Genomic DNA, 23,048 nt, shown 5'->3' with positions numbered 1-23,048 from the left:
AACGTCGCCATATTCTAAAGAAGCAGATATTGGTGACGACAGACGAGTAAACAAAAATTTATCAGCAACCTATGGCAGTACTGATTTGTATTTAGGTCCTATGCACACTTATAAATATAGGCTATATCTATTGCCTCTACTACTCACAACTCTAGAATTTTCTTGGCTTATGTATCGAGTATCGACATCTTTACTTTGGAAATAATACAATAAATTATTTTTCTGTAGCTCATTTGAAGATATTAGATGATTATAAACATAATTGCAGGTGCCTTATAATGTAATTAGATTTTTTAGAAGAAGAAGACGAATAGACAACATGTCATTTTTGACATTACAGTCGAATGGTCAACAGCTGACACCCCTAAAAATGTTTTGTATAAAAGAGAAGTAGTACTCTTCCTTGGTTTATTTAGTTTTTTCTTGACAGGTAAATATTTAAACTGTAACTAAAATACATCATATATAGCTATTGTGTAACAGGAGTGTAGTGTCATTTTCTAATGGGTTTTATTTTTGTTTATACCTCGTTAGTGCTGTAAAATGATGCCAATAAAAGATAATCAAGATGTGGCTTGTTTTTTCTGCACAAAACACACCACGTGGAAGGGAAAGTATGTATAATAAATTATGATCAAACTTGTAATTAATGAAACACCAATTTTGTAGATATAAAAGAATATTTTCCGTTGGAACTATGGGCATTACAACCTACAATCCATCCAACTTAGAAGTAACAAATAGATGGGCATACAATGATTTTATATCAGTTCAGCCAATTAAAGGAGGAGTCCCTTATGAGTTTCAAATTACAATGAAAAAAGAGAGGAAAGTAGATAAAATGACATTCTCTACTGAACACAGAACACATCTTTTGACGGAAGCCTTGAAATTTAGGAATTTTTTTCTAGAAAGACCTAAAGAAGTCCTGGTGAGTTAATCTTTTTAAATGAGTACTTCAAAAGAAACAAACTGAAATATATAAAATTTTTGAAATAACATCGAATTGTACTAAGTATTTAAAATTGTTTTGTTAGGAAAATATTTACATTAGCATAACTAGCAAGAAAAAAACATTGTCTTACCTCTTACCAAAGTAAACCTAATATAATTTTGATTATCTCAGCCTTTTTACTGTGGTTTCATATTTATCTCCTTCAATTTTGCTTACTCTGCAATGGTTTAACAGAAGTTAAGTTTTTAATAAGGTTTAAAATATTGCTTCATAATAACAACATTTAATTCTTAATAACTTACAATTTACTATTTTTCAAATAGCCACACAATTTTTTTTAACAGATTTTTTCAAATGCTAATTATTTTTTGTATTTAATGCCATTAAACTCCAATTAAAGTTTTGTAACATACCATAACATCTATTTTGATTTGTTACTTACAAATGTATTATTTATAATTACAAAGAACAAATACAAATACATATTAATTCTGATAATACATATAATATGTTTTAAAAAGTCCACATTTTCAAATAGTAAAATAATATCTGTATATTAAATATATTTTACGACGTGAGAATAATAAAAAATATTAGGTAATAAAAATATATACTGCAAAATGTCCATATTTTTATCACAAAATTTATTTAGTTACGTGTATAACCTAAAGTGTAACTAAAATGTTATTCACATTACAGGATATTTATGTATGTATGTTCATTAGTGAACGTCTGCTGCTTTAATTATTGTCTAGATAACGTGAATTAGTTTTTTTTTATAAATCTAGTAGTGTTCTTCTGCAATAATCATGTTGTTTTGTTTTGTACTGTTTTCTGTTCCAAAAATAAAAAGTTCATTGAATTTAGGATTACTCGAAATGAGTATGAATGAGTAATATTAAGCTTTTTTATTAAAAGATCACGTTATTTACTTAATTTATACATAATTATTATACAATATCTCCCCGGTTTGAATTCTAACTCTGAAAATAGTATTAGATTAATTATCTGATAGTATGAAGATAAAAATATTAACATAATAAAACAATATATATCTAATTGATTTGAAGTTATAGAAATTTAAATTGAAAAATAACTGAGAATAACTGTTATGTCACTTTTAGTAATAATTATCTATACGTGATGTGACATGTTTAAAAAAATAATAAAATGAAATTGCAAACAAACTTATTCACTTATAAAAAAAATTAAAAAAAACAAACTGAAAATATATAATATATGTATATTTGAAAGAAATCGCTTCGGTAGTTTTGTTATGACAAAAATTTTTAAAATAATTTAATATCATATATATCGAAAACGAAGAGTTTTTGATTGAATGTTTATAGGAACTATTTGTTGATTTGTTACATAAGATCTACATTAAAATGTAGCCAAGCATTTACCTGTATATTCAAGAAAATTCTGTAAGAAATTATTTATTTCAGAAATAAATTTCCCAAATAAAAACTGTTTATAAAAATTTTTGTAGCGCTATCAAGCTTATAAGCATCACTGGTCGGACATAAGGCTTCCTGTAATATTAGAAGTAACACCGTATTCCCTCGATCAGTTAGATCCAGCTACAAATAAAGTTTTAGCCAGTTATAATTTTAAAGATTTTGAGGGAATTTGTACAGTATCTGATTACCCAGGTAAATAGAAATGTTCACAAAACTTTTTTGAAAAATAACAAACAATAATGTGATATTTTTTTAGGAGGATTTGTTATTGTTTGTGGTGGTTTTGGTAGACTTCATTTGTTCCAAGCTGTGGATTTCGAAGATATTAAAATAAAGATTCTGGAATCAGCTACCGTTAATATAGGAATGAATATTAAAGTCTTGAGCACACCAATTAAACTAGAGGATTTTCAGTGTCAACGTTTCGGAAAGTTTAGGTAATTGTTACTGTAAATTGTAATTAAAAACTTGAGTACTATTATCCAATATGCTAACTTTTTTTTTAAGCGATGATGAGTTTGTTACATCCGTCTCTGAATTTGCGGTCTATAAAATTCACAAGGCGAGACACTCGGAACCCGTTAGAAGAACGTTATGCCTTTCTGAACACTGCCTCCTCGAAAGGGATCCACAGACTTACAGTATCTGTACTCTTCAGCCTTTGAACAATATTTTTGCTTTAATTCGTGATAACGATAACCCTCAACTTTTCAGTATTCAGTATTTCAGTGGGCAAGTTAGGACTTACACTACTACAGATAGGTAACTGCTTTCTATAATAATTATAATTATTACTTGCTATTGCTAGAAAGAAAAAAATATTTATTTTGAGCAAATTACGAGTTTTGTGATGTATTGCAGGGATTCATTGTTAGCCTCCTTACTAGATGGCGTTAGAGCAGCTGGCAATAAAGACGTACATGTCACTATGGTTCCTACAGAAAGGGGTCTCAGGTTGGGACCCCTCTACTTGCCAGTTGAAGAGGAAGCAGAAAGCTTACATTTGAAGCTTCTGTTGAACCCACCAGCCACAAAACCTTTCTCGCAGTGTGTAAGGAGGTTTAACGCTAACGTACCCTACAGTGGACTTTTATACAGCATTACACAAGAAGTAGGTACTTACATCAGTGATTCCTTCACAATAAACTATTTTCATGTTTCAGGGAATTTTTTCCGAAAATAAAGAGAAGCTTATAACTGGAGTGTTGCAGTCGTTAGTATCCAAAGAAGGTGATCAGAAAACTATAACCACAATGGAATTAGAAGCCCAGTTTCATGCTCTTAGACGATTAGCTGCTAGTAAAGTCGGTTATGCTTGTTTCACAAAACTACCCGGGTAAGAATATTCTTCCGTCTCCTAATTGTAGAAGTTACTTAGCATTTTGGTTTTAGTTTTAGGGAAGCAATAGGCCTTAAGGTCGTTTCAGCTTTGAAACGAAATGATTACGCCGTTACACAAGCAGCCATAGATATGATTTGTGCATTGATGCACCCCATGCACGACGACTATGATTTAAGACAGGAACAACTAAATAAATCATCGTTATTACAAACTAAACCATTTTTGGAGAGTTTGCTTAACATGTGGACAACCCATATAGTGAGTTTCTCTTTTCCGTTTTTATTTTTGAGGTAAAAGAATTTTTCTTTTAGGCACAAGGAACAGGTGCACTAATAGTTTCAGCCATGTTAGACTTTTTAACCTTTTCCCTTTGCGTACCTTACAGCGAGACAACTGATGGTAAACACTTCGATACACTTTTAGAAATGGTCTCGGATAGAGGCAGGATGCTCTTCAGATTATTTCAGGTAATGGACTAACGATTTATTAACTTTTCGATTAAAACATTTCGCAAATTTAGCATCCCTCGATGGCGATCGTAAAAGGCGCTGGTCTCGTCATGCGATCCATTATCGAAGAGGGAGAGACTGACGTAGCCGAGAAGATGCAGAATTTAGCTCTTGCGGAAGGTGCTCTGCCGAGACATCTGCTTGCTGCCTTATACACTCAAGGAACCGACGGGAGACTGCTTACTCACAGGCAGTTATCCAGGCATCTAATAGGGCTTTGGGTTACTGGAAATCCAACTGCGATGAACCTGCTTAAAAGAATAATGGTAAATGTCTTCCATTGTTAATTTAGTGACGAGTAATATGTAAATTCTTTTTTAGCCAACCGGACTTATAGCTTTTTTGGATTCGAGCGATGAGATTCCCAAAGAAGCCTTAGAGCAGGAAATGTTAAACCACAGAAATAACCTAAAACTAGCGCAAGAGCACGCCAATAAAGAAAAGAAGAATCCGAATTGGGCCGCGTTGGAAAGGCAGATCAAAATGGTGGAAAAGAGGGTGGAGCACTACACCAATTTGGCCATGCAGCATTGGGGTGCTAGGGTGGGGATTCAGTTAAAGAGGGAAGAGAAAATAAAGGAGCGGCCTATAGTATTAAGGAGGAGACGAGAGAGGAAAAAGGCTGAATCGAATTGGTCCCTGTTTTATTGGAACTTCAACCAGGATCATGCCCTTCCCAACTTAATATGGAACCATAAAGTAAGTAAATCAATACCAATAATTTAATCTTAAAAAAATTTGTAAGCACTCTCCAAAAATTGATCAAAAGCTCATTCCCTATACTCTACAACATGCTTTAAAAAAATATGTACAATGTTGTTTTAAGCATTGAGCAAATATTTTTTCATAAGCGAGTTTCTTATTTTTTAATACACTAATCCAAACAATTAAAGGGTCAAAAGAATTTCCAAAATTTTTCCATGAATTTTGACAGACTGTATTTAAGTGAAAAATGGTCATATCGGGAATTAAAAAAAAGCATTTTGAAGCTCTAAGATTCTAGTTTTTAGATCTTTCAGTCGAAAATTTTTAGGAGCTACGGTTATCGTGCAATTCTAAGAAACAGCGCGACAAAAAAATTATGCAAAATTTATTTTTTTTCTGAGTTCACGGACTTGGAAAATTTTTTTTTCAGCCAAGCCATTGCATGGACCAGATAGCTTGTTTATTCAGCTTTAATTTCCTTTTTTTAAAATTTTGATACGGCCATTATTCATCGAAATATCGGACTTTTAATAGAAAATAATCGTTTTGTCTTCAATCATCGATATCTCGGCGACAAATCGTCATTCAGAGAATTGAAGAGCAGTTTCGAAAACTGTAATAAATTTCCTATAACATGCTGCCGCAACTTTCTGAAAATTTTTTTTTTTTTCATCCACGAATTTAAAAAAACAGGAAAAAAGGGTAATTTATGGTTTTTTAGTAAATTGACAGCTAAAGACTTTTACAGTTCGATATACCCAGAAGAATCCTGTGAAGTTTCATTTCGATCTAGCAAACCGTTTCTTTGTTTCAAACAGTCAAACTTTTGAAAAAAATTAAAAGGTCACGTTTTTTAAGTTTAAACAGTTCATAATCATGGCTAAAATGGACAAAAAAACATTTTTTTGATGTTTTCTCACATTTTTACCGCAAATAATTTTTAAATTGAATTTTGAATTTTTTTTTTTTTGGAAAACCTTCCGGACATTGAAGAAAACAAAATCCAATTGTTTCCAGCACGATTTGGCTTTTCTGTCCTATGCTTCTGTTCATCAACTTTTAATTGAATTAAAATTAAAGTTGATGACCCAAACCAGAATTCGAACCCGTTTTTTGAGACAAATTTGTAATTAATTTTTATGCAGTTTGTAATCACTTAAAAGAGTTTTTTTCAAAACTACCCTTTTTCTTCTGAAAAAAATTTCGAAAACTAAAAAAAAATTTTCATCAATGTTTTCATCAAATGTTTGGGGTGAAAATGTGAGAATGTCAAAAAAACATTATTTTTTTCCATTTTAATCATGATTGTGAAGTGTTTAAGCTTAAAAATCGTGACCCTTTAATTTTTTTCAAAAGTTTGACTGTTTGAAATAAAGAGACGGTTCGTTAGATCGAGATGAAATTTCACAGGGTTCGTGAATATTTCTAATTTAGCCGTCAATTTTCTAAAAAAACATAAATTACTATTTTTTTCCTGTTTTTTTAATTCTCTCGTTTTTCTCTTGTTTCTCTTGTTTAGTTTATTGGTGCTAGGTATACATAAGTATTTACACAAGTCAAAAAAGAAAGAAAGGGGAAAAGTGAATAAACATAATAGTGAGGATAGTCCTATAGTAAGAGTAACAGTAAAATCTAACGTCTAAAGATACAAAATCAAAATGTAAAATACACATACAAATTAGGTACAATATAAACATTAACGTAATAATCAACGTAAAAATACAGTAAAGACTGACAATTGGAATTCGTGTAAAAGATGAAAAAAGAAAACAATTTTCCGAAAAGTTGCGGCAGTATGTTATAGGAAATTTATTACAGTTTTCGAAACTGCTCTTCAATTCTCTGTACGACCATTTGTCGCCGAGATATCGATGATTGAAGACAAAAGGATTCTTTTCTATTAAAAGCCCGATATTTCGATGAATAATGGTCGTATCGAAATTTTAAAAAAACGAAAATAAAGCTGAACAAACAAGCTATGCAATGGCTTAGCAGAAAAAATTTTTTCCAAGTCCGTGAACTCGGAAAAAAAAATAAAAAAATTTGCAAAATTTTTTTGTCGCGCTATTTCTTAGAATTGCATGATGACCGTAGCTCCTAAAAATTTTCGACCGAAAGATCTAAAAACTAGAATCCTAGAGCTTCAAAATCCTTTTTTTTAATTCTCGATACGACCATTTTTCACTTAAATACAGTCTGTCTAAAATCACAAAAAAAATTAGGAAATTCTTTTGACCCTTTAATTGTTTGCATCAGTGTATTATTAATGTATATCTGTAGACCCGGGAGGAACTAAGAAGTGCCTTAGACACTGAAGTGAGAAACTTCTCATCGGACAGAGAATTGGCGGGATCTGCTTTGGTCGCTTGGAACCACCAAGAATTCGAACTTAATTATGCTTGCCTTGCCGATGAAGTAAAGATTGGTGATTATTATTTAAGACTGTTACTAGAGTTGGACGTCAATAATGACGATTCGCCCATAAGAAGATCGTAAGTTTATTTTGATTTGAACGAACGTTTTACGACTTATGTTGTGAATGTTTCAGGTACGAGTTCTTCAACGATTTGTATCACAGGTTTCTGCTAACAAATAAAGTTGAAATGAAATGCATGTGTCTTCAAGCAATGTCAATTGTATATGGAAGGTATTACGAAGATATCGGTCCTTTTAGCGACACTAAATATATCGTAGGGATGTTGGAAAGGGTAAGGAAATTTTATAGAAAATTTTGTAGAAAATTTTGTTGATAAAACATTTACAATTTTTTAGTGTGTGGATAAACAAGAAAGGGATAGACTGGTGATGTTCATCAACAAACTCATCCTGCACCGTCGCAACGTCAGGGATGTACTAGATATGGGAGGTATTCAGATATTAGTGGATCTTATGACCCTTGCACATCTGCACACTTCGAGGGCTGTAATTCCGACGCAGACTAATGTCATCGAAGCTGGACCAGGAATGAAAATTGTCCAAGAGAAAGAATGGTACTACAATACTGACAAAGGTAGAGAAGGGCCCGTCAGTTTTAATGAGGTAAAGCAATTTTGATAATAATTTTTAATACAAAAGTGTTTGCGTAAATATCGTGTATGATAAATAATTTGAAAGGAAATATTGTACAAATATCAAAAATCAAAAAATATATACAGGGTGTAACAAAATGGATTTTATATTTAAATTTTGCAGAGAGGTAGGTTTCAGCTTGCTGAACAAAAGTCTCAATGACACCAAGATCAAAAAACTTCAACCAAGGCCACTATGCAGCTTGAAATATACCAAAAAAGGTTTTTCGTTGAAACTTGCTAAACACAGGTCAACATTTGATCGACAATGAAACACCCAAAGCGGTCCGGTCCTTATAGGGTTTTTGGGGTCTGATTACGATGAGTAGGCCAGTTAAGCTCCAATTTCAAGTTCATTTGAAGGTTACATATGCTACTAGACCCTACTCAGAAAACCAAATGGTTTTCAAAAATGTTCACAAATAAACGAGTTATTTGATGTCAAAAAATGGTCAATAACAAAAAACTTATCGTCCTCTCCCCTGACCATCTGTTTCTCCCCCTCCCTCCATCTATTTATTTTTTCCCCTTCCACCATTTCTCATCTTCCCTCATCTTTCTTCCCCTTCCTCCATCTCTCTCTCCCCCTCCATCTCTCTCCCTCTCCCCTCCATCTCTCTCTCTCCCCCCCTCCACATATATATGTCACCTCCATCTCTCCTCCCCCTCCATAGACCTCTCTCCCCCTCCATCTATCTCTCTCCCCCTCCATCTATCTCTCTCCCCCCCATCTATCTCTCCCCTCCATCTATCTATCTCTCCCCTCCATCTCTCCCATCCATTTCTCTCCCCCCTCCATCTTTCTCTTCCCCTTTCTTCATCTCTCTATTCCCCTCTTCCTTTCCTCTATCTCATTCCCTCTAATTCTGACCCCCCCTCCATCTCCCTTCAGCCATCTCTCTCTTCCCCTTGTTCCATCTTTCCTCATTTCCTTCATCTCCCCCCCCCCCCTCCTCTATTTCTCTCCCTCTAACTCTGCCCCTCCATCCATCTCTCCTTCTCTCAATTTTTCTCTAAAATGGTGTCCAGGACATTTTTACTTCCTCAGAAGACACAAGAAATCCCCCAAAAGTACCGAAATTGACCCACCTTGTAATATTCAGCAATTTAAATACATATAATTCTGTTTTTAGTTGAAGGAGTTGTTTGAAAAAGGACTAATAAATCACAAAACCCGATGTTGGGCTATGGCTTTACCGGGATGGCGTGCCTTATCACAACTACCTCAACTGAAATGGTGTCTGCTAGCTAAAGGCTCACCCGTCTTGAACGAAAGTGAACTCGCTACGTACATCCTAAACATCCTCATTCGGATGTGCAAGTACTTCCCTAGCAGAGACGTGGATAACGCTATTATAAGACCTCTACCAAAAGTAAAGAGACTTCTCTCGGAGCAGCCAGTGCTGTCACACGTAGTTCAGTTACTGTTAACCTTTGACCCCATCCTCGTAGAAAAAGTGGCGATTCTGTTGTGTGAGGTGATGAAAGACAATCCGGAAATGTCCAAGTTGTACACAACGGGGGTATTCTATTTCATTATGATGTACACCGGCAGCAACGTTTTGCCTATCGCTAGGTTTTTGCAGTTGACACATATGAAGCAAGCTTTCAAAACGGATGAGGTGAGAAGTAAACAACATATAAATAACGCGTTTTGAGCCTCTGTAATTATTTTTAGAATACCACATCTCAGATTATGCAGAGAAGTATTCTTGGAAGGCTTTTGCCAGAGGCTATGGTTAATTATTTAGAAAACCATGGGGCGGAAAAGTTTGCACAAATATATTTGGGTGAATTCGACACACCAGAAGCAATATGGAATTCTGAAATGAGGTAAAAATTTAATTATTAAATAATAGTACATAATTTTATCACAGGAGAAAGGGTTACATATTCATCTTCCTTTTTAGGCGAATGCTTATAGAGAAAGTTGCGGCACACATAGCTGACTTTACACCAAGGTTGCGCAGCCATACGATGGCTAGGTATCACTACATACCCATACCAGCTGTGCGGTATCCCCAACTCGAGCGCGAACTCTTCTGCAATATCTTCTATCTGCGTCATCTTTGTGATACTTCCAAATTTCCTGATTGGCCCATTCCTGATCCTGTAAGTATACCAAATCCAAACATTCATGCGGTGAGTTACAAACGTGCTTAATCCGTTTATTATTTTAGGTCAAACTATTACGGGATGTATTAGAAGCGTGGAGGTCGGAGGTTGAAAAGAAACCTTCCCTGATGACCGTCGAAGAAGCCTACAACAGTTTGGGGCTGGACGGAGGAACTCAGCACGATGAGTCGACCATCAGAAAGGCTTATTATAAACTTGCGCAGCAATACCATCCGGACAAAAATCCCGATGGGAGAGTGAGTATAATGAAATTTATTTTAGTGAATCTGTGGAGAAGAAAAGGTTTCTCACGCAAAACTTTTGGAAGAGAGAATAAATTCTGTTTAGGTTGATTTTATTTTTAATATCCACAGATGAAGTGAGACTCGTAAAGAAATATATCTGACGTAAATACATTAGACTGGGGCAAAAAAATCGACAATTTTTTTGAAAGATATATCGAGAATATCATTCAGAATAATGAAAAAATATATTGTGAGAGTTTGAGCCCTTAATATTAGTTTTAAGAGGTCTATCATCGCTAGTTTCGATTTTTTATTCCTGATCCCATTTCTGCGTCAAAACTGCCAAACCATCGAGGTAAAAAAATTTATCTACATATATTTTTTAAGGAAATTGAATGCCCTACAAGAAAGGTCTGATTGAAAATTTTCGGCAGACGAGCCATTTCCATGTGAAAAATTTACTTACGTTTTTTCTATTTGACTTTTTAGTTTTGGAATTTTGTAAATAACAAGCAAATTAATATCTGAAAAACGACAATACAGATTTTCAAAGGAAATTTAATGCTCTACAAAAAAGGTCACTTAACATTTTTGTATAAATTTACTCCTTCAAAAGTTATTCATGATTGAAGTTGAAGTAAAAATTAAATTTTTGTTTTATGATTATGAATTTTGGATATTTTTGGAGATTATATTGATAGATAGATTGTCGATGATGTATAATATCAATTTGTTCCATTGAGTGAAAAAAATTAGGTGCAAGACGAAAAAACAAAAATTTAATTTTTACTTCAACTTCAATCGTGAATAACTTTTGAGGGAGTAAATTTATGCAAAAACGTTAAGAGACCTTTTTTGTAGAGCATTAAATTTCCTAAATCTATATTGTTCCTTTTCAGATATTAATTTGTTCGTTATTTACAAAATTCCAAATTTAAAGTCAAATCAAAAAACCATATCAATTTTCAAGGCTTGATACATAGAAACAGCTCGTGTGCCGAAAATTTTCAATTAGACTTTTTTTGTAGGGCATTCAATTTTCTTCAAAAATATATGTAGATAATTTTTTTTACCTCGATGGTTTGGCAGTTTTGACGGAAAAATGGGATCAGGAATAAAAAATCGAAACTAGCGATGATAGACCTCTCAAAACTAATATTAAGGGCTCAAACTCTCACAATATTTTTTTTCGTCATTCTGAATGATATTCTCGATATATCTTTCAAAAAAAAAATTGCCGATTTTTTTGGTCCAGTCTAAAATACACATATTTATTTTTTTTCATATGGGAAGCTACATAAACAATTTTATTTCAGGAAATGTTTGAAACAGTTAATCAAGCTTACGAGTTTCTATGCAGCAGAAGTAGTTGGACCAGTGACGGGCCTAATCCACATAATATTGTTCTTGTATTACGAACCCAAAGTATTTTATTCCATAGGTATTCGGAAGGTATGATTTTTAAATTTTTACTAATCTGATTGAATCACAGAAGTAATAGTAATTAGTATTATAGTCGATAAGAGATTATCAATTTTTTTTACCAAATATCACCATATAAGATTATATTTCTAAACATATACAAGGTTAGTAAAAAGTAAGGAAATCCTCAAAAATCTCAGCGGAAAGTATTTTATAAAAGTCTCGTCATTTTTCATGAAGCATCCGATGGTAACCTTGACCTTGACGTCAAGGTTCAAGGTCATATCAAGATCAAGTCGGTTTTTTAAAATGCGACCCTCTTTTCGACCCTGGAAATGGAAAAATCGGAAAATTATGCATCCGAATATGACATTGACCGTGATATCAAGGTCAAATGTTGATATTTACTGTAATTCTTTATTTTTAACTAAGGAATCAGAGGGAGTGACAATCTTTGAGCAGATACCTGAATGGTACTCCTCAATAACCTTGATCTAGAGGTCAAGTTGAAAGGACATGTCAAGGTCATATCAGTTTTTGGAGTAGCGATCCCTTATTTCGATGCTAGAAATAAGAGCGTCGAATTCTACATGTTATTATGATCTTAAACGTGACCTTAAGGTCAATGGTCAAGGTCAGGTAGAGGTCAAGAGATTATTCCGGCTGTTATTTTTTATTTTCGACGATGGAATAGAAGGGACTTACAATTTTTTGGTGGCCACAAGATCAAGATCATTAAGGAGTACCATCAGGTATCTACTGCAAAACTGTCACTCCCTCTAATTGCGTAGTTAAAAATAGAAAATTACAGTAAAAATCTACATTTGACCTTGAATTGACCTTGACCATTGACCTTGAGGTCACAGTCAGTCATATTCGCATCTTTCCATTTCTGGAGTCGAAAAAGAGGGTCACCATTTAAAAATACCGACTTGATCTTGATATAACCTTGAACCTTGACCTTGACGGTTGAAGGTTACCATCGGATGCACCGTGAAAAATGCTGGCACCTTTGTCTTCACCATTTATCCCAAAAATGCTTTCCCACTGAGATTTTTGGAGGTTTTTATTATACTTTTGACTAACCCTATATAAGGATATACCTTGTTTTATATAGGGTGATTCAGAATATCCAAAAACAAATTTTTGAATGTGCAGGGAGCTCTTTACAAATACAATTTTGTAAAAAATAAAATCATAAAGGGCGTTTTGAAAATTATTGTAAAATACACTTATGCACTGCTCTGGAAACTGATCCACTGTAAAACCTGAACTTGCACAAGACAAAGCATGTAGTCGGTGATCGGCACGACAACCAGCACAGCTGTAAAGTGAAATAAATAATGAATGGACAAAAAATCGAAATAATTTCTTTCCTGAGAAATAAATAAAATTTTATAACACCTATTTTATAACACAAATTTAACTGTTTTTGCGGCTGTTGTTATTAATTAATAAAATTAATTTGTGGTTTTAATTAATAAAATAATTTGACATACCTGATGTTACAACAACTCTTCAACAAATTTTGTCCACGGACATGTAAACACATTTGGGCCTGTTGTACCCAGTTTCTACGAACAAATGGTTCACCATAGCACAAATGTTGTCTTACTTCACCATAACACAAATGTTGTCTTGCTTCACCAAAAATTAAAACCATCAACTCCGAGTTGCAATACACGTAAGCCATTTTTGACGCTTGAAAAAGTAATGTAAACACTATCGCAAAAACGTTAATACTAAAATCAGATATCAGTATTCGGAATCGCCTGGAGTCACCTGGAGTGAGAGCAAATTGCGTACACAGCACAACACGGATGACGTTAGAGGCTATAGTGGATGTAAGGGTTTTAAATAAAACAATTTCAATAATTCTTTTCACGGAAACTATAAGGATTTAAAAAAAATTTTTTTACAATATTGACCACTTTTCATGACGCATCTATTCCTACATTTTTTTGGATAAGTTTTGAATCACCCTGTATAGGATGTAATTTTGAATGGGGGTCATAATTATACGGACGTTATTTTTGATCTTCAGTTTGCTATAACCAGAAAATAATAATTAATGACTTAAGGCCTTTTTTTAATCATTTTTTGTTGCCATTCCTGTTCCCATTTTCTAGATTCTTGATTTGTCCTTTCAGTTTGTAGTAGAACAGATTACTGATAAATGGATTGTAGCGGGAATGAGAAGAGAACACCAACAGAAAAAATGTGTTGGTTTCCTTTGTCTAAAAGAAAACCAGAGATATTCTTGTTATCAGATTATCCAAAAAACAAAATTTTGTTCTCAAAATAAGTAAAAGAAAATATTTGAAAAAATTCTTGTATCCACAGTAAAAGTTCATTTCTAAATTAACTAATTAATTAATATTCTACCGCCTTCCAATTTCCAATACATTGAAAAACGCCCTCTGTATTACAGAACTGCAGCCTTATAAATATGCCGGATACCCACAACTTATAAAAACAATCAGAATCGAAACAGACGACGACCAATTATTCTCTAAGAACGCACCACTATTATCGGCTGCCTGCGAGTTAGCTTACCACACCGTTCATTGTTCTGCACTGAACGCAGAAGAACTGAGAAGAGAAAATGGACTAGAAGTAAGTTCAAATGGCGTCGTACTTCTCTAGTTAATTCACGCTGCCTTTTTCACTAGGTTTTACTTGAGGCCTACACAAGATGCGTGAATGTTCTGAATAACTCTTCCAAATCCACCGAAACGCCCGTGCAGGTTTGCATGCATGTGACGAGATGTTTTAGTGTCGCTGCACAGTTCTCGGGCTGCAGGGAACGGATGGTGGACCTGAAGCAACTTGTAAAGGACTTATGTCGGATACTTTACTTTAAAGTAAGTACAGAAAAACCTTTGTTTACTTACTACTTACGGAATAGCAGATACTTCTAAATAACGGACAATTTTGCTTTCACAGGATTTTGCATTGAGGTAAATAAATAGGAATTAACAATTTTATTTCAGCATTTAACAAAACTGTGCTCAGTTGCGACGGAGTGTGTCACGGCATTGTCTGTAGATTCGATCCTCCAACTAGAACTTCTAAAGGCTGGCGCCCTCTGGCATTTGCTTCTGTATATGTTCCAATATGACTACACCTTAGACGAAGGTGGTGTAGAGAGAACGGAGGAGGCGAATCAGCAGGAAATAAGCAATAGGTTGGCCAAGGAATCCGTGAAAGGATGTGCAGCTCTAGGGGGGTATATTTCTGGAGAAAATGCGCCTTCGTATAATAATTTAACCAGGGGCATCTTGGAGGTGTTACTGACACCTTATTTAGCGGATCAGCTGGGAAAAGATAATCCAGAGGAAGTAAGTGTTTTTTGAAATTAATACAATGGAAATTTCCTTAATTTTTTATTCTTTTGTATATTCACATATTCACATTTTACATTGCATTAAAAGTTACTAATACTATATCATATCCTTTTAGATATTAAAAGTATTGAACAGCAATAGTGAAACTCCTTATTTGGTGTGGGATAATAGTACTAGGGCTGAACTAATAGACTTCTTGGAAACGCAGAGAAGCGGTAGGGATGAAATCGACGTTAATGTGGCGAACGATTTTAAGTATTCAGCACACTCTGGAGAATTAAGGATAGGTGGTATATTCATCAGAATTTATAATCAGCAGCCGACGTACCCCATTCAAGTAAGTTTAAGATTTGTGCGATGCAACTATTGTTATTTTTACGATTACTCTTATAACTTTAATATTCACATAATTACGATTAATATAAAAATGGTAGAAATTTTCATCCCTAACTATTAGTATGTTCGGATATAAAAACTATGCAAAATAAAACAAACAATACTATAATTTTTTTAAAGCATACTTTCTTATTTTGTTTAATGCAATGAAAATTCATTTCAAGCATAATATACAATAAAACTTCTTGGTACAGTCTAGGCAAATTTTCATCTTCCTCAATTGCAGCTTGAATTTTCTTTAATATTACAAGTTCATTTTTAAAGTAAGATCTCTGAAGATTTCTACATACCTCATTTAAATGTCTTCAAAATTTAAAAAAATGTGTCACATGTTCTGTTTCATTTTAACATATGATTTATACTTCTCATAGACACTTTTGTTAAGAACTGCACATTTCCACGGCATCACTTACCGACATATCTGCATTGATCCGCCTCAGCTGAAAACTGAGAGTGCGGAATTTCGAGAAGTCAAACCATACAGCCTCAGTCGTTTTTCTATTTGTGCATGACAAGCAAAGGTAGAATAGAATGTTCCAAATGCATTCTCAAGCTGAAAGTGAGTGGCACAATATAATTTCCACATAGGGAATATACAAAATTATTTTATTTATTATTATTTTATTGTATTAAGAAATAGTAAATTTGCGGTTTGATTTATTATGGCTACTGTCTACTACTTTGACACTGGAGTACAGAATTTGCAGAATTTAAATATGATGCTACTTCGGGCGTATGTCGAATTTTATGGGCTTAAAATTAAGTAAAAAATACACAGATTAAAAGCCTAAATTTGTGTATATGTAGAGGTCGAGCGTCATATTGTTTATAATAAAAGAAAAAAGAATAATTGCTCTTTTTTCAGTTTTTTCGCTTATATCTCCGAAAATAAGCCTCTAATCGACATGAAGTATACTTATCGATTTTGTTCCTGAGGAAATTTGCTACAAGGATAGGCTTTTGCGAAAGCTCGCAAAATTTTTTTTACATTGCTAAATTAGCGGTGAAAAAAAAATGTACAAAATTCTCTGCATAAATAAAAATAACGAATTTGGCTGAAATTGGATGAAACTTCAGAAAAAACTGTTGGGCTGCTCAATAAATACCCGCAATCCGGACCCCCAATTTCAAATTGGCGGCCTATTACAAAATTATAATGTCGAAAACGTGAGCGCGTATGTCTTTTAATAAACTTTAATTTTTTTTTTTAGTTTTTTTGCCAATATCTTAGGAACCGTTTGAACTACAGGACTGAGCTTTTGTACACACATTACCACTACTTTTTCGCTACGGATTCCGGCCCCCCTTACTTTTACGCCACTGGAAAAATTAACATTTGACAGCAAATTCTAAAACGCCAATGAATTTTACCCAAAAAAAGTTATCTTAGTTCATTGCTCTAAAGTCAACCATTTTCAAGAAAAATGACTATGAACAAAAACAAACATTTTGCTAATGTTTCGAAAATCTTTTGTAATTCAAAAAATTGTTAGTAATAATTAACAATTTTAACGAAATTTAACATTACCATACCTTAAAATCTCCACTATTGGCACGTCCAATGAATTCAAAAAGGGTGCGAAAAAAGTTGCTATTAATAGTGGTAATATGTGTACAAAAGCTCAGTCTTGTAGTTCAAATGGTTCCTAAGATACTGGCAAAAAACTTAAAAAAAAAATTAAAGTTTTGACACCATGTATCTCGAAAACGAAAGCCCGTAGAGAAAAATGTAAGACGAAAACTATGTTTCTTTTTTCAAGAAGAATTTACAGTTTTCCGATGCGACACTTATTTAGGAACACCCTGTATACGTATATTAATATATTTACTGGTAACTCCTGATATGTAGATAAAAGTTTACATATGTTTTTCAAATTGGTGTATCCTGGATTTTTTCCAACACTTTGCATTTTTTCTTTTATCGTACTACTGATGGCATATATTAGTGTCATTGTATGTACATATTTTTTTGTACATCGTCCATTATATCAAATTATTCATTTAGAGAGATAGTTCATGTGATTCCAATTTACGGAATTATGGAACTTGAGGTTCTCTAGTTTGTTTCATGGAATATTGCTTGAAAGAAAGGTGTCTGTAAGTTCATAGAAAAATATAGAGTCTTCAAAGCTGGATGAGACATGGCTCTTCAAATGTCTTGTCACTTCAGTTTTGTCATAACAATTTATAATGCGTTCACACACAGTACAAAACAGGTAATTTCCTTTAATACGTATGTCCCTGTAACCTTCGAGATCACTGTCAAACATTTGAAATAATTCCCGTCTATTTCTTATCTCTATTGCCATTTTTTTCATTTTTCCCCCCAACTAATAGTTGTTAATGTAAATTATATAACTATTTATAAATAGTTATTTGAATACACATGGCGAATGTAATTTATATAAGTAATTTCTGTGAATTCTGTAAATAACTGAACAGTTCAAAATGTGAGTCACCTGTAGAGGCCCCCGTGCACGACTCTGCACGTGCACTAAGCCTAATTATAACCACTGAGTGTGATTAAGCAAAAAAAAAACTAATAAACCTCCAATTACGATTAAACAATCGTGACTGTTGTATAACTAACTTTTATTCTAAAATGTGTCCAATAATATTGCAGAATCCGAAGAATTTCACCATAGATCTGTTAAACTTCCTCAAAGAGCAATCCGAATACCTTCTAAACTTAGTGAACATAGCTTATTCCGTGACAATAGAAGATAGACTAAAAAATTCTGTGATGGCCTTAGACGCCCTAACCAATGTGATAAGGAATAATACAGGTGTCGAAATGCAGTGCATCGGACATTTCACACTTCTGTTCAGTTTGCTAAACGTTAGCCACATCCCCATACAAAAAGGAGCACTAAGTGTCATCTCGGTGGTGACGAGAAACAATGAATGTATCAATGACATAGCGGCCAGCGATGTGCTGGGTTATCTTTTACTGGTTTTGTACACCATCCAGGATTCCCAACCGCAGATATTAGATACCCTGTATGCGTTAATGGCTACCACGAAGATTGTTAAGGAAGCCCTGAATAAGGGCGCTGTTATATATCTATTGGATTTGTTCTGTAATTCGACCAGCCAAAATGTGAGGCAGACTTGTGCCGAGCTATTGGCACGTATGAGTTTGGATAAGTTGGTAGGGCCCAAAGTTAGGTTGGCCCTGGGCGTATTCCTTCCTCCGATATTCGCCGATGCTATGAGAGACAGTCCAGAGACTTCCGTTATGATGTTTGAGTCGGCTCACGAGCATCCCGAACTCATTTGGGATCAGGAGGCCAAGGACAGGGTCTGCACGGTTGTGGCTAGGTTAAGACGAGAGTGAGTCGTTAATTTTTAATTATTTTAAATATTATTAACCGCACAATTCATCACTATTGGCCGTTAAGTTTACTAAACTTAAATGAAATTTTTTTATAGAATTATCATTTGTTTATAAAATTGTTAAAACATAAATAAATTAAAAATTTTTTTATCAAACTAAAGAACAACTAGTTATATAATTTTTTATACGGGGTTCTTCACGGTAAGTAGTCTATTAAATGTTTCAGAGGGACCAAAGACAATATGACTCTGAAATTTTGTTTACGGGGGTTATTATTCTCTTCAATGAAAATAATGCCATCAACGTAGCACTTCCTGTTATATCGGAAGTAGCTGTCAACTTAGTTATTTTAAATAGAACACCCTATATATTATTGCATTATCGATAAGAGAAATTAAATATAAGACAAAAATGTTAAAGCTTCTCTGTACCTAAACCTAACCGTTTTCGAGAAATCGTCATTTTACAAAAAATTTGACCGCAGCAAGCATTTCGAAAATTCCTTATATCTTTCTTTGTTTGTAGGGGTTACAGTTTCAATTTTCTCAAAACGGTTAGATTTAGGTACAGGGAAGCTTTAACATTTCTGACTTATTTTTAATTTACCTTGTCGATAATGAAATAATATAAAGGGGGTTCCATTTAAAATAACAAAGTTGACAGCTACTTCCGGTATAACTGGAAGTACTACGTTGATGGCATTACTTTTATTGAAGAGAACATATCTGATAACCCCCGTAAACAAAATTTCAGTCATATTGTCTCTGGTTCCTCTGAAACGTCTAATAGGCCACTTACCGTGAAGAACCCTATATAAAATATATAAAAATATGAAGGGGTTGTATGTTACATTAAAAAAAAACTTACTTTTTTGCAAGATCTATTTAGTAAATGCAATATTTTATAAATTTCAATAATTTCTAATTAAATGAATTGGGAGATCATTTATCGGGACTTTACAAAAGTGGGTCTGATTATGTCCAGACCAGGCCTTATCTGGCTGGGTCACCTTATTAAGTAAGAGACTGTGTTTTAGGCATCAAGCAGCTCAAAGCTTAAATCCTGGTATTAATTGGAAAATGCCCGACACTAACGGCGTCACTACCATCGCGTCTCCCAATGAAATTGTTGTAGCCGGGGTATATCTTCGAATATTCATAGCAAATCCTGGATGGACCTTGAGGAAACCCAAGGAGTTCCTTTCGGAACTCATGGAGACTTGTCTCACCTTAATGACCAAAGAGAAGCCAAACGTAAGTAATCCTTTAACAGCCCCTTCCAATTTAATAAATGTTACATAAGTCGCCTTGGTTGCAATAGAACAGTGATTCTCAACTTATTGAATTTACGCCTCCTCTTAGACCATGTTTTAAAAAGGACGATAAGCAGTTTGTCAAAAACTTTTTATTGTTCAGAGCTGCACCAGAATACAATTGCAAATGTATACAACAATATTAACTAATTACAAGATTGTTTTTATGGTTACGATAATGTCTGTGAAGGTTAGTTTGAAAACTTGTATTTTTAGATCGATATGTTGGAGTTGAGCACGACTGCTTTGTGTGCCCTCCTCCAAGCGCAACCCGCTCTGTTGGATCTAATCCCTTCGATGGGACACATACCTCGACTGTGTAGACAGATGGGATCCAATGTTCGTCAAGTAGCAGTTCCTAAATCGGCAATTTGTATATTAAATTCTCTCTCTATGAGCAATGTAAGTGCTTAATTGGCACCATTCCAGTTTCACCAAAATATACACTTTTCAGATATGCGTGACAGCCATCGCTCAGACGGACTGCATGCACTCGCTGAAACAGGCCATGCAGGTTCGCAAGGATATGGTAGCTGTCGCCTGTGAAGCTTTAAATCGATTATTCTCGAATAATCAAGACCAGCTTGTCAAACAGGCGCTCGACGTTGATTTTGTGCAATTCCTACTGAATCTTCTAGAGGGTAGGTTGGAACTAATCGAGAACCCTGCCATGACTAAGGCGCAGATCGTGAAGGCTCTGAAGTCCATGACTCGTAGTCTCCTTTATGGCGACAAGGTGACTTCCATACTGGATAAAAGTACTGTGTGGTCGGAGTATAAGGATCAGAAGCACGACTTGTTTATATCTAGTACAAACATCTCAGGATACCTTACAGGTTAGTGATAATGAGACTGTTTATTATCGTCAGGGTTGCTACATGTATAGTTTTTCAGTTTTCCTGATTTTTCCCTGTTTTCCAGTGAAAAAAATGTGTTCTTTTCTCAATTTTTTACAGGCGATGAGAGAAATAGTGCTGCACTGTTTGCTTTTCAAATAATGGAAATCACTTTATTTAAAAAGAAAATAGACCACAATTGGCGCAAACTTGATGTATCGCATTACAAAGTTGAACTTAGTCCTCCTACAACACGTTTCTTACCATCAAAACAGTATTAAAAGAATTAGTGAAGTTAAACCTTAAATTGTCCTAAATTTATTAAAAAACAATATGATAAATATTAAAAGTTGGTCCTTTTTTAGATGTGGCTCAAAAAAAAATCAAGAAAATTACTGTATTTCCCTGGCATTTCCCTAGTTTCATTACAAAATTTCCCGACTTCCCAGTATTCTCAGCGTTTTATACCTGTAGCAGTCCTGACATTTGTTTATCTTACCGGCATGTTTCTTGAGGTATTAAAAATCTTACTTTAATAGCTGGGACACCTACCACTGCCGGGTATTTAACTCAGGGGCCCAGTGCCAAGGTAAATCTAGCACCACCTCCAGTGGATAAAGAAGATCCTCTAATGAGGTCCGATGGCCTTTGATTTACTATTCAACCATGATTATGGTTACATTTAAGTGTGATAAAAAAACTTGCGCACCAGACTTACTAAGTGATCGTTTAGTGAATGAACACATTCCTAAGTTCTTTCAAGCAATAGACTTTTATAATTACGGTGTGTCTTAATGTAAAGAATGTATAAAAAGGATGTATATTAATGTTAATTTAAGAATAAATAAGGATACTTTGTATGCTTTGTCATGGATATTCTTGATGCTTTATTTACAGATATATATTTTTTATCATAATTAGATTAATAATTATAATTAATTACTTTGTTTCCTAATACATTTTAGAGTTTGTACAATAAAATAAAGACTTTTTAAAATCATGCTTTTCAGTTGAAAATATACCCGATGTAATAGTTGAAAATGATTATGAATTTGAAGTTAAATATCTATAAGAAATATTTCGCTTAGTGATGGGAGATCTCAAATGAAAAATCGAGCGTTATTTCATTCTTAAAAGTTCTCATTGTTTTCGAATAACTTCTGAAAGTCCTTGAATAGTTTTAGTTCTTGCGTTGACTGAAATATTTTAATCAACGGTTCTTGATAGTTGCCAGACTAACTGGCAAATATCGTATGAAATGTGAGTTTTCGAGTGCAGAAAATATTCAAATGAATTTAATCGTCTAACCTTTCGTCCAACACTCGGTTCTCAGATAATCATTCGATTCTTATTCGAGGACCAAGTTCTCGAGTTCTGCCCATCACTATTTGAAATACATCTTTCCAAAAATTAATATTTTTCATACAATGAAGTGGAACACTAACTTGTGTCGATTGACCAATCACCTGCATTAAATAGTTCCAAAGTTTCATACCGCCATCTATCAGAACGTTTTACCAGTGAGCCAATTGTAAGAGCCTCATTCAATAGTGAATTAATTGAACGTTTAGTGTATAGATGGCGTCGCCTCCACACTTGGTCACTTTGGTTAATTCACTTTCAGTAGAGTTCTGAACAAGTTCGTCTTTTTTAAATAAGTGAACAAACCAAAATCAGTTCGCCCCTTTACTAGAGATGGGCTAAACTGTTCTTTTTGCGGAGCAGTGACACCTGCTACTGCTCCGGCAACAGAGCAGTGACAAATAGCTGCGATTTTTCGGAACAGCTCCTGGTAGCGCGCGCATACATTCCTACCGTGATATGTTCCCTTATTTTCGCGTCAAAGTTCATAAATCGACACTTGTCGTGCTTAATAGCGGCTAGCGTTAGGGAATAGGGATACTTTCATCATGCGCTGTTTTTCAAGCATGTGCCAACTTTCGTAGATTTAGCTCAATTTGTTATTTCGCTTTTGCATTATTTATTTGAATTTGAT

At 34.1% G+C, this 23,048-nt stretch overlaps 1 protein-coding gene across 1 annotated transcript; it reads left to right on the top strand.

Annotated features, from left to right (window-relative positions):
* The first annotated feature begins 338 nt into the window (after positions 1–338).
* On the top strand, positions 339–22,030 carry LOC108908867 (dnaJ homolog subfamily C member 13). The gene is made up of 29 exons (XM_018713023.1): positions 339–430; positions 535–614; positions 670–931; positions 2,448–2,610; positions 2,675–2,855; positions 2,926–3,180; positions 3,280–3,529; positions 3,582–3,754; positions 3,811–4,018; positions 4,072–4,227; positions 4,281–4,535; positions 4,591–4,968; positions 7,255–7,466; positions 7,523–7,682; positions 7,747–8,013; positions 9,176–9,664; positions 9,721–9,875; positions 9,953–10,154; positions 10,223–10,414; positions 11,719–11,854; positions 14,256–14,440; positions 14,497–14,688; positions 14,818–15,165; positions 15,287–15,508; positions 18,191–18,900; positions 19,941–20,157; positions 20,433–20,618; positions 20,671–21,052; positions 21,592–22,030. Exons 2-29 carry the CDS (start codon positions 544–546, stop codon positions 21,702–21,704), a joined length of 6,720 nt encoding a protein of 2,239 aa, XP_018568539.1. The 5' UTR covers positions 339–430; positions 535–543; the 3' UTR covers positions 21,705–22,030.
* Positions 22,031–23,048: the final 1,018 nt, after the last annotated feature.

This window comes from Anoplophora glabripennis, unplaced genomic scaffold, assembly GCF_000390285.2.
Source record: "Anoplophora glabripennis isolate ALB-LARVAE unplaced genomic scaffold, Agla_2.0 scaffold81, whole genome shotgun sequence".
NCBI lineage: Eukaryota > Metazoa > Arthropoda > Insecta > Coleoptera > Cerambycidae > Anoplophora > Anoplophora glabripennis.
The sequence above is the reverse complement of the archived record's forward strand: the minus strand, read 5'-3'. Positions and strand labels throughout refer to the sequence as shown.